At 42.7% G+C, this 12144-nt stretch overlaps 1 protein-coding gene across 1 annotated transcript in view; it reads left to right on the top strand.

Moving 5' to 3' along the window:
- DHRSX (dehydrogenase/reductase X-linked) overlaps positions 1 to 12144 on the top strand; it is a 162661-nt gene that overhangs the window by 108582 nt on the left and 41935 nt on the right. The window contains exon 5 of the mRNA XM_053934433.1: positions 7247 to 7454. Coding sequence (XP_053790408.1) covers positions 7247 to 7454 — 208 coding nt within the window. The remainder of the gene's footprint in view (positions 1 to 7246; positions 7455 to 12144) is intronic.

Here is a 12144-nt window from a genome sequence, read left to right as displayed (position 1 = left end):
TTTTACTTAATCCTTTCATAGCTTTTAGGTAAAAATATTTTTATACAAATTGCAAACTGAGATATTTTACTTCTGAGAGAATATCCTATTGAATTAGAAAGCTGTGACTGACTTTCCTATTTTCTGATTGTGAGTGGGCTAACTCACCATTGTGCCAAATAACCAAACAGTTACTGAGCATATTTTTAGGAAACACAGCATTTTTTTGAACCAGACCTAATTAGGAATGCTCTGATTTATTTTAGTGTAAAATCAAAACCTTGGTTATGGAATGCATTTACTTTTTTTAACTGACACATTTTCCAAGGATCTAGCTTGTGCTGTGTTCACGTGTAGCAGTGTGACCTTGATTCAGAATGTGAATCTGTTCTTACAGAGGTATTACAGCCAGTTTGGTCATGTTCTGAACCTACCAAGATTTGGTTGTTCTCACAGTCTTTGAATGTGGATTGTCTGCATTTTTTCCTTTTCTTCTCTTTAACTTATTGAGAAAGTAAGAACTGATTTTTTTCTGGAAAGACACATTGCTTTATCTTCTTTGGCACGACTAATACAGTGCACATCTCCCTTGTGAACATTATAGGTAATAAAGGCTGTGGTGTTATCACACAGTGAGGAATTGAATGCAGACAAGATCTTGCCTTTGTGTCAGCGGTGGCTGCATCTTTTGCCACATATGGAATATTCCCCTGATGGGTCAAGTCAGAAGCCTGCTAAGCACTGCACTTTGTGAGCCACCTTTTATGTATTCCTCTCTGAATATTTTACCTATACCAAGCATGTCCCAAGTAGAGCCTGAGCAGGTCTTTTTGCCCAAATTACAAACCTGAGCCATGGTGGGAGGTGCTGCATGCAAGCAAATGCACCAGCACTGAGACTGGGCATCCAATCTGCTCTTCCTGGCTGCCTCTGAGCTTGGTGGAGATGAGCACAGGGTCTCATTTCAGGCTCCTCCAGTCTCTCCACTGTCCAGACTGGTGGCCTCAGTCTTCCATGGTCTTTATGACAAGTTGCTGTCCCATGAAAAATAGACTGTGAAAAGTTGATGGGTGGGAGGAACAGGACAGTTAGCTGGGAACCATCAGGATAACAAAAACCTTGATTGCAAAACATCTGAATTTTCTGATTAAAAGACTTTTATAGAGAATTAAACTAAGAACATAGCATATATTCTTGTTAAATATCAGAAAATTAATAAGAGAGCAAGTACTGAGGTAGAGCTGGGGTGGGTAGTGGGGACAAAGGCAGTCATTAGGCATGTCTGAACTGTAGGAGATGTCTCAGTCAGAGGTTGGAAATCCATATAATTCACAAGGATCAAGTCTTTAACCTTGTGGACTGGAGTCTGTGTTGGGTACTAAGTGATTGAATCTTTTCTCTATGAAGGCATTCTTGACAGATCTCTTACTTGCAAGTTTAATGATATTTAACAGAGATGAGAATTATCACTCCTGGTGGAGAAGGAATTGGAACCTCTCTCCTGCCCGATAGGGTGGACACTTGTAACTTAGTCACATCTGGCTGATACTGAAGCAGGGATGGAAAAGGTAGGAGAAGCCTCAGAGGCACCAATCATGGCTCCAGGAGTAAACAAGACTCAGCAGTGAGGGTAGGGTGAGCCAGGTGTGTGACAGGCAGATGCTTGCAGGTGTGTGATGTGGGATTGAGACACAAAAGAGCTACAGTGGCTGGGCAAGAGAAGGAACTTACTGTTTACAGGGAAGCAAAGAGGTAGATGGAGCTGATATGTATGTCTGGAGCTGAGCCTCTCCCCTCCTTCCTGAACACATGCAGTTCCTTGATAAGATCAGCATGGGTGGTAAGGAAGGAGGGGAGGCTGGGAAGCAGAACACTGTCATTGGTTCATCATGGCCATGCATTTTGCCTGGCACAGGGAATTGGGGAAGCTGTCAGGAAAGGTAATCAGAAAAGGCAATGGATGATGCAGAGCATCTTGGGAGGAGGGAGCAGGAGGTGAGAGCTCACAGGAACTTGTTCAGTGCTGGAACAGAGGCTCAGGCAAACTCCTATGGGGAAGTTGTTTCGGGATGAAGCAGGAGAGACCTAATCCTCTGGAGATGGTTCTTCTCCACAAGCCCAGGCTTGGTCCGTTTCCTTATCAAACCTGTTTTCACAGTGGCCAGTACCTTCCTGGAAAGGTCCATACACAGGGCATTGTTCCAGCAGAGATGCCAGACAGACTAACAGGTGTCTTTGCATCTCCCCAGTGGTCAAATGCACTGGTGTGGTATCTATGTGTCATCCAGGTGTCATTGTTATGCCATGGGGTAAAAGTCCTTGCTTTGCTTCATTTTCCTCCCATTTGGCTTTGGAAAATTGCATACACACATATAAAAACTCAAAAAGACATTAGGAAATGCAAGAGTCTAAGCTCCCTATGGGGAGACAGGGAGGAAGACAATAACATTGGAAAGCTGCACCAAGTTTCATCTGTGCTTTTGTGTTTTTCTTCTAAACTGTTAGGATTTTTATCTTTTCAGTTCTCATGCACTGTTAATCTGGCTTCTGTGTGTAGTCCTGCTGAGACTCAGAACACATTCCTGGGATACCAAGAGGCATATGGCCTACCTGTAGCACTGGTCTCTGGATTAGGGATGTAGCTTAGTAAGCAGCCATGTCACAGCTTTTAGAGCAGCACTGTAAATTCACTGTTCTTCAGCCCAGATGGGGCAGTAAGAAGCAGTACCTGTAAGAAGCAGTCATATGAGCACGGCTGTGCCTCCAGTAAGCACTTCTGGGGGCAATTCTTACAATAAGGCATTGCATGTTTCTCGTTGCTCACTAGCCAGGAGAGACCCACAGGGCAGGTGTACTCTGGGATTGCACAGCCCAATGGAGCTAGGTGGAACAAGCAATCTGGTACAGGCAGCTTAGCCAGGGCTAAATGCTGCTGTATGGTTCTTCTGTTCAGGTGAGAAGTGGGCTATGCTATTTTACATGTAGATACACCCAGAGGTGTTTCATTGCATGGGTGTGCAGAACAGAGGAGTTCTGACATTCTGTGAAGCGGGGGTGCATTGCACTCGTGGGGTTGGAAATGCTGCTAAAGGCATCAGCTAAGACAGTGCAAAGCCTGTATGGAGGAAGGGCTTTGTGCTTTTACTGGAAGTAACTGTCTCCTAATTTTTCCCTCTTGGGAACTTTTTTGGTACAGTATGCGTCTCTTCCTTGTAAATAGCAAGAATTGGGTGAATGTGATTATAAAGGTTCCCCTCCTGCTGTGAAGGTGTTTTGTGTGTTTGTGGCTGACCTATTCCTTTATCTGCCCAGCCTTTGGCTGTCTGGAGATAAAAGAACTTGTGTGAGGCAGAATCTGCCTCCAAACCCTCTTCTGTGAGCCCGGCTGGGAAGGCAGACATTTTGTTCTGTACATGAAAGAGATTTTAAATTTTTCCTTTGTAGTGAGTTTGAGAGCACTGACTTTAAAAATCTCTAAGTAGCTCACTGTAAATAAACCCAGATGAGTAAAATACTTGTATTTTTACAGCTCTTAAAACACATTTTACAATGGAGATGGAGGATGTCTTTGCAGTGGGCGGTATGGGAGTTAGAGCAATATTTGTCATCATCTGCAGTATGAGCAAGCATAGTGCAAATTCTCCTGTATAACTCAATAAAAATGGGGTATGGCCTATAACTACCATGAATTACATGCAGATCCATTTTGTTATTTAAATTACATAAGATGGATCAGAAACCAAGAGTTTCATTACAGACTTTTATAGAAAATCATCATAAATTCCTGCTTACAAAGACAGCTCTCTTGAAGTGTATTCATTCTTTGAGTGAGAAATACAATTATTGATTGCTTCGTTATGGAATTAAAAAAGAATATATTTTTTGTTATTCATTAAAGCTAATTAAAAATGTGTATAACTTGAACATATTACAATAAATGCAGAACTGCAGCACACTGGAATGTATTACTATATCTATAAGAACAGTTGTTCACCATAGTTTTGCAGAAAAATATTTTCCTTATTCTAATTTATTACTACCTCTGCAAAATCACACATCCATGTTTTGTTTAGTCAGTTTTTTTGTTCCCATGCTATCAGTCTTTTGCCAGAATATTTCAGCAACAGCTAATCAATTACAAAGTAGAAGCTTATGTTCAGTTTACTTGTTAATTAATTACTTATGTCATGATGTTATCAGTGATATTTTAAAACTGAATCTTCTGGAGACAATCCAGCTAAATCAAGGGGAAAAACATATAAGAAGGTTATATCAGAACTGAGGTGTTTGGCATTAATGGTTTGTGTGCTGCCACTTCAAATTTCACATACACTCTGAAAAATTATAAGACTGACTATTGATAATTAAAAACAGAAAGATACAGAGTTGTTTGGATTCCATACTGGAAGAAAAAGCACAGTCATTCTTAGTTTACAATGAAAAGATAAGGCATTTGTTAATGTTTCAAGTAGTATTGGATCAATTCAAAGAATTAAAAGTAGAACCAGCTTTTATTTTTGAGTTAACATTTGGGACCCTTAAGTAAAGCTGATGATGTTTCTGGACAAGAGAAAATCAATAACATGCCACTTATAGTATCTACTGAATGTTAGGTAGTTAATAATTTAAGAAAGAGAGCTTGCTGCTACACTTACAAGGTTCTCCCTTTTGTTAAGGAAGGAGACAGGTTCAGTTGCCTGTTGGGTATTCCTTTGTATGTTCACTTTTAGTAAATTAAAAATGGCTTTTCCTCAAATAAGAGAAACTGCCCTCAGACTACAGGGCAAGATTTTTTTTGACAGCCTTGATATGAACTACCTTAAAGATGGGAGCCTTTAAAAAAAACCAAAAAAATGTCTTTCAATGGTGTTTTGGCTTAACATTATTTGAGCAGCTCGTAAAGACAGAAAGGGAATTGTAGTAGCATCAGATGCAGGCAGAGGTGATTGTACCTGCTCAAAGACTTGACCAGAATTTCTACTCAGGGGATGCTCTTGAAGAATGAACTAAAGAATATTAGGGAGCACGTATCTTTACAGTTGTGCATTGCATAAATGATTTTTTTTTTCTGTCTCCTGATCTGAGCTCAGATCTGTTTTTTTTGCTTCCAGGATGTACAGCACAGATGGTGGAGACTAATTGGGGTGGAGGGCAAAGCCTCTATGTATTCTTGAAATCCTGTGCCTCTCTGGAGGTCGAGGGTGAAGTTGCAGTGGCACAGGCATCCTCGGGGCTAATGTGAGCGACGCCAGCCTCCCTGGGTTTGCCTCCCTGGGTTTGCCTGCTGTTCATGATGCAAAGCTGAACGGCTGTAGCAGCTGTGGAACACACTTGTGTCTGACACACAGGACAAATTTCTCCATCCATCCATCTGACTCAACCAACAGAAGTGTGTCCGTGCATGGAGGGGTCCTGTATCGAGCCCTGCAGCAATCCCAGCAGATGCAGAAGCAGCATTTGGAGCTCTTTTATATTGGCTGCCTTTCTTGGGCTTGTATTTTACTGGCGTTGCTGCAAACAGAACTCTGGCAAATTGCTGCCTTTCACCTTTTCCAAGTGTCAGAGCTTTGGAGGGCATGATGGCCTCGGAGATATGCAAATCATTTCCTTGTACTAGCCCTGGTGCTCAGAGATGCAGCAATGTTTCCATGTGCCCTCCAACAGCTCATGCTGAGCTCTGTCTGTGCTAAAACTTGCACTGTAGCAGGCAGAGACTTAGTCTGGGAGCTTGGGGTTTGTTCCATCCCCAAGCCATTCCCATCCTTTCCTTCTTCCCAGAAAACAAGAAAAAGTCACAGCTGGGCTTGTCTCGCATTTGCATCTGTCCATAACCTTCACGGCAGTTCTCAGTCCCAGCCACTGTTACAGATGTGATTATACAGAGTTTACAGAAGTAAATGACATAGGGAGATGCTAATCAAAGCTTTTGTGGAGCCTCTTCATGTAATTTGTGTTGTGTTTCTTTCACTGTACCACCAGTCAGCATCTCTCATGTTCAGTCTTAAGTTCTTCATTTGCAGGTATGCTGCGTTCCACCCAACCTTTTTGTTTTCTTTGTGGTCTTCTTGAGTTTCTTCCCCTCTCACTGCTTCTCCAGTTGCCCTATTAAAGAGCAGGAAGCCATAGGTGAATCCCTATGGGTGTTTTCCATACTAAAAAAGATTCCAAAAATATCTCTCCTTTGGCTCAAGAGGAAGAAACAAAGCAGGGCTGTCAGGTGGCAGGAACCCCCAAAGCAGTGACCTAGATGCATAGCATGTGCAATTTAAAATGGTCATTTAATGTGCAATCATCAGGTCAGGCTGACATCAGGAAATGGGATGTTAAAGGCTTTTTAGTGGGCACATGAAGTAGCATGAGGATTAAGCTGACACCCTCTCATGTCTTGTGTGCAGAGGTGGCCTTTCTGCTACATCATATTTATGGATGTTAGAGAGAAGCATCCTATAACAGGATTCTCCATGAGTTATGTCCATCTACATTTAAATGACAAAGGTCATGTCCAATTGTACAGTAATTAAATTTTAATAAAATAAGAAAAATTTATAGCATTCAAGTTAATGCTATAACTGAGCAGGGTAACTATCTCTCACACAGCCTCAATACATGATATAATTTATGCATGAGCTCAGAATTCTCTGCAAGATGCTGAAATCAACATCGCATGATGGGGATGTGGATACTTATTTTAGACACTGAGTTTGAAAATTGTGGTTTGTGGAAATTTATGTAAAAATATTGCCAAAATAAGCATTGAAAACCTAATTTCAATATGCAGCTGCTTGTAAGCATGGTAATTAAGATATATTGGGTAAATTTACCCACACCAGTGAGAGAGAAGTTGCAGATTTCAGCTGTAGACTCACCAGAGCTTTAAACTCCAGCCAGGACCCAGGAGAAAGCTGTCTGGGAGGGCAGGTCTGCTGCTTAGCCTGGTCTTGTCTCCACTGCTCAGAGCTTTGATGGAGGGAATGTTACTGGGATCGCCCAGCTCCCACCTCTTGAAAACACTTTTCACAAATGGACTCACAGTCCGGCAGGGAGGGAGAGAGAGTCAATCAGCACGTTATCTGGATAAAGAAACGAAAGTGAATGTTTAGACATTTTTCTTGTCAAGAATCAATCAGTGTCGACTTTACATGCCATCACCAGTCACTCACTGCTCTGAATGCTATGTTTACCCTCTGCGGCTGGAGATCCGTACTCCTTCTAGATTGCTGCTCCTCTGAAATAAATCAACAGGTTTTACCTCTGCTTTTTCCTCCAGCTGGGGTAATGCTGGTCCCTGAAAGGAAGACGGAAGATGGGTTTGAGGAGCACTTCGGCTTGAACTACTTGGGGCACTTCCTGTTGACTAACCTCCTCTTGGATACGCTGAAGCAATCAGGAACGCACAGTCACAACGCTAGGATCATCACTGTCTCATCAGCCACCCATTATGTAGGCAAATTGCACCTAAACGACTTACAAAGCAGGTACCGATCCCTTTTTGGTATTCACTGATCTGTAGTAATCTTGTGTAGATTAAAATACAAGAGAATTGCTACTGACTATGAGGTGTTTTTTTTTTTTTTTTTTTTTTAATACAATTTATTGTGCTTCTCAAGCACTTGCTTATTATAGTTAACATTTGATCAAAGCTTGCAGCCTTAAGCCAAAGGTACAAATTATTTATAAATTCTGAACGGCGTCTTTTATTCTGGACTTTGAAAACCTCACTTTGCTTTCTGATGCTTATACTGCGGTGATGCTTGCGGTGCATGCGGCGTCTGGACTCGCCACTACCTAATGAGAGAGAGACGCTCCGTAACCGGGATGTTTTGAAATGGCTTGGGTGGATGCTAATAGACCTCGTCCCCGTGAGGATGCGTGCACAGAGCTCTCAGATGAGCTCAGCAGCCGCCTGTAGCTGCTCGCTGCCCGCCGAGCAGGGATGCTGACTGGGCTCTGGGGGGGCAGCTGGCCCGCCCTGCCCAGCTGCCTCGCACACAGCTGCCGTGCCGGCCCTCTGCTGCCCGCTGCTCCTTCGCGCCCCGCAGCTCCCTCTGCCTCCGCCTTGTCCTGCTCTGCTCCTGACATCCCAGTCTCCGCCCGTGGCTTCCCTCACAGCCCCGCTCCCCCCACCCAGCCCCCGGCCCCAGGCTGTGTCATCCTGCCTGTCCCTGTCCGACCCCTACGGTCCCTGCCCTCTCACACCTGGATCAGCCTGGCGATTCACTGCCAACGCTGGACCCTGGCTCGTGTCACTGTCACCCCCTGTGCTTCCCCAAGAGCTTATGGAGACCCAGACTGTAGCCACCCTGGGTTTTTAATCCAGTAAGATGGGCTTAAATGCATGGATGACTTCTGACCTCCTGCTTTCATTTAGGAAAATTGTGGATGAATGTCTGTGGGATATTTCTAACATTAGGAAGACATCAAATGATGTGGTAAATGTCTCTGATATCATACAGGAACCGCGTGGAGTGGTTTAGTTAGCAGAGAAACAGGCAGGATAACTGAAATAAATTTCAAAATTTCCCCATGTAGTCATGTGTGACAATTATGTGCTTACTAAGAGGCTCAAGCAGAGCCTGCCTTCCCCCTTCTGATGGGCTCCAGAGAGCTTCTGCCTGCCTGCATGGAGCCAGTCTGACTTCTGTATCATTTCCGTAAAACTGTGTCTCCATCCTTTGACAGGATCTTCAGGGACTTCAGGAGGTGATCAGAGGTACCTGGCCCAAGGTTTCATTTCCGAACACAGACTGAAATTAGAGGTCTGGGCTGTTTCCACTGCAGACATTTTACATATGAATGCTGCATTAGGCATGTCAAATTTCTGATTACATATTATGGCATCAGTTTTATTACAAGCCATTGTTTAAACCTCTGCAGGGTAGTCACAATTTAATCTCTTGCTTGTAAAACAACCACAGGAAATTACCCTTACTCTTCACTTGATGTATGTAGTCATTGTTTCTGATGGCCATGTGCTGGATGGCACCATGTGAGGGGGCTAAGGGGATTAGTATTTCTTTGGGCTAAAGTGCAGAATGCAGAATTAAATGTGACTGTTCTATGTGTCTAGATAACAGTATAGCAAGGTCTTGTATTGTGCCTCTTTAATTTAGGATCATCCCTATCTTTGATTTGTCATTATTAACTCATGTTTTAAAGGAACCAGAAATGTTTTGGTTTGGAAAGTTATAGTTGAGCAAGAACATGACTAGTCTGATAGAATAATAATATAGCAGTGAGATTTACCTGCAGCTTTCATGTCCTTTACCTTTCAACATTATTGATGTAAGGACTGTAAAGGATGACTGATTTTGCCTGCTCATTCCCACACAGATGCTCTGAATCATTCAGAGGTAGCAATGGTACCTGCACATATGCACACTGGTGAAACCCAGAGTGGGCTGTAAATTCAGGTCTAAACCTTTCCTTGGTTCAGGTGTAAAAAGATGCTCTTTGGTATTTTTTTTTAGCCTGACAATAAGCCCCACTCAGGCAAATAGTTTGACATTACCATAAACAGTGCTGTAAATACCAGTGAGATCACTTGTGTGTTTGAGTGTGTCCCTACAGCATGAGCAGGGGGGTTTAGCAGGAGGACTGCTGGGGAGGTATCATACCCAGGCATTGCCTACTCCACAGGGCCCTGGAGATGCCTTGTGATTGAGAGCAACATTCAGGATATTTAATGTATGTGGTAAAGACACCCGTGGTGAACGGTTTCCTGGTGATGCCATATCTCATTTTTGCTGCTTGTGTGAATGGGAAATCATTCTAATCATGGGAAATAATCTAATCATTTTCTACTCTTTTTTTTTTTTTTCCTTTATTTTGAGTTGCGCCAGTTGGCCATAATTAATTTTACAACTTGGGTGTATGTTCCCAGGTTGGCTGGTAGTACTAACCTAGCAGGAAAGCAGCAAAAGCCATCTGGAGTCATTATTGGAGAAAGGGGGCTGTACTCTGTGCTGGGGAAATTACTGCTGGCAGCAGGTTGAATTCTTTACCATCCTCTTGTCCCTTTATTCCTAGATGCTAGTAGGGCTAGTGTCCTGACTAGAGGTGAGTGATAGTACTGGAGCAGGGATACATCCATCAAGCATGGCAGAGAAGGAAGGGCAGAAGACTTGTCTTGACTTAAAGGAGACAGTAAACTGAGGTTCAGTTCTCTGCTTTACCACAGACTTTTCTGTGGAATCCTTCTCCCACCCAGGCGACTCTGGGGTGGCAGTCACATTTGTGGCCATTTCTCCTCATTGCTTGTACTTGCTGCTAAGAGATCTGATCTGAAACCAGACATCATCCATATCAGTGACCACAGGTCAACTGCATAACAATTGTTGGAAGGCCTGTCCCATGAACAGTGTTAAATGAAGCTGGTGTTACTGTCCTCCATGTTTCCTCTTTAGTTTGTTTCCTGCCATTTTACCAACCTGATTTATTCCATGTTGCTCTGGTTAGCTCTTTTCAGTGGGATGGTTAATTTTTGGTTTTTTTGCATTTTGCATTATTTTCTTTCCTTCATTGTCTCTTTCTTCATGCTTGCCTTCTTCTTAATCTGTGTCTTTTGAGCTTTTTATTGTTTAAATTGCCTTTTTCCTCCCTATTTTTTTTTCCTTTGAGGCTGTCTTATTTTTACCCACCAGTTTATCTCCTCCTCTCTATTTATCTGCCTCTTATCTTTTCCCCCTAGCCCCTCTCCTATCTCTTCCCTATGAATGCCATTTCTCTCCCTTCCTGCCCCTCCTCTTCACACATACACACCGTTGGAAGAGACATGGCATGGGTACACCAAGGCAGGATAGAGCTTGTTCCAAACAGGCAGGGCACAGCTTGTTTCATGTGTGTTATTGAAAATGCAAATGCACACGCACAAGAGCACTGACTGTTCTCCCAGTTCTTTTGCTGAAGGATATATAAGAAGAACATCAAACGCCTTTGTGGTCTTTTAGATCCAGCCCATTTTCAACAGCAATCACATGAGTCGACAAGGGGATCCCTAAGGCAAATCATTCTCCTTCATCCCTACTTTGAACACGACTGTTTTCAGGGAGGTGAAAGTTTAAGAGAAACACAATCTGCAAGCATTTCCACAGTGGTGATTTCAGCAATTCCGTGCAGAGGGTAGTACACTGCGTGCTCCAGCAGCACAGCTAACATGGCCTTCTTTCCTCTTTTGCCTGCCTTAAATGATACTTTCTAAATTGAGAGGAGAAAAAAGTATGGTCATGGGAGAATATGGCTGTCTGGTTTTAGCAAAAGCTTGAAGGATAGTGTACCATCCACTTGGGTTGAGAGAAGCTTGAGCAGTGCACTGGAGTTCATACTGCTCTTTCAAGGCTGAGGTGTAGGACACTCCTTTGAGTGCTCTACCTACCAAAGTAAGAAAGTATTTTTTAAGAAAATAAAGAAAAAAAAGACCGTATTTTCTTTTCCAGGCTGTGGATCACACTTAAATATGCTTCTTTCCCAGGGGTTAGCATCTTTGTGTGTTTTGTCTAGCTTTTTCTCCATGACTAACTATTCCTTTCATCATCCTCACTTTTTGCATACCAAATGGGCCCTGTAATGCTGTGAATCACAGATCTCTGAACTCCCCAGTCACAGTAACACAGCTCCTTTTCTGGTTCACATCTCTTGTATATTCAAGAACAGTTAGTCACACTTTTCTGCTCCCTTTCCTCTGCTCTCCAACTGCAGAAAGAGCTGATTTTTTTGAAACTCTCCAAGCTGAATATAATATATTAGATATAATTTCTGTATTTTCCCTGTAGCCCTAGTGCATGAATCATGTCAGAGACAATAGAAGTTAAATGAAAAGAATTGCAAAATTCCCAGCTGCCACATGTGTGTCCTAGGTGGTGTAAAATAGGATAAACAGTTTTGCCCTAGACATAGGAAGATTGTGGAGAGACCAGGCAGCTCCAGTTCATCTCCTCTGTTAGGCAGTTCACAAAAAACTGTAACAGGAAGTGTTAGGTACTGATGGGAAAATCTGTCTAGCAAACTCTCTGGAGTTCTCCTATTCTTGGATGTGGGGTGTCCTTCATCTTATCTTCTTCCATGTATGTGATGTTTGTTGGTTAAAAATTTTGTATTAAGTTTGGGCAGAAAGTTGAGGATTTTTTTCCATCAGCATTACTGAAATCTTGGAAAATATTTTCCATGAAC

The sequence above is a fragment of the Vidua chalybeata genome, chromosome 2 (genome assembly GCF_026979565.1).
Source record: "Vidua chalybeata isolate OUT-0048 chromosome 2, bVidCha1 merged haplotype, whole genome shotgun sequence".
In the NCBI taxonomy this organism is placed as follows: Eukaryota; Metazoa; Chordata; class Aves; order Passeriformes; family Viduidae; genus Vidua; species Vidua chalybeata.
Note: the sequence above shows the minus strand (reverse complement) of the source record. Positions and strands in the feature narration are given on the sequence as shown.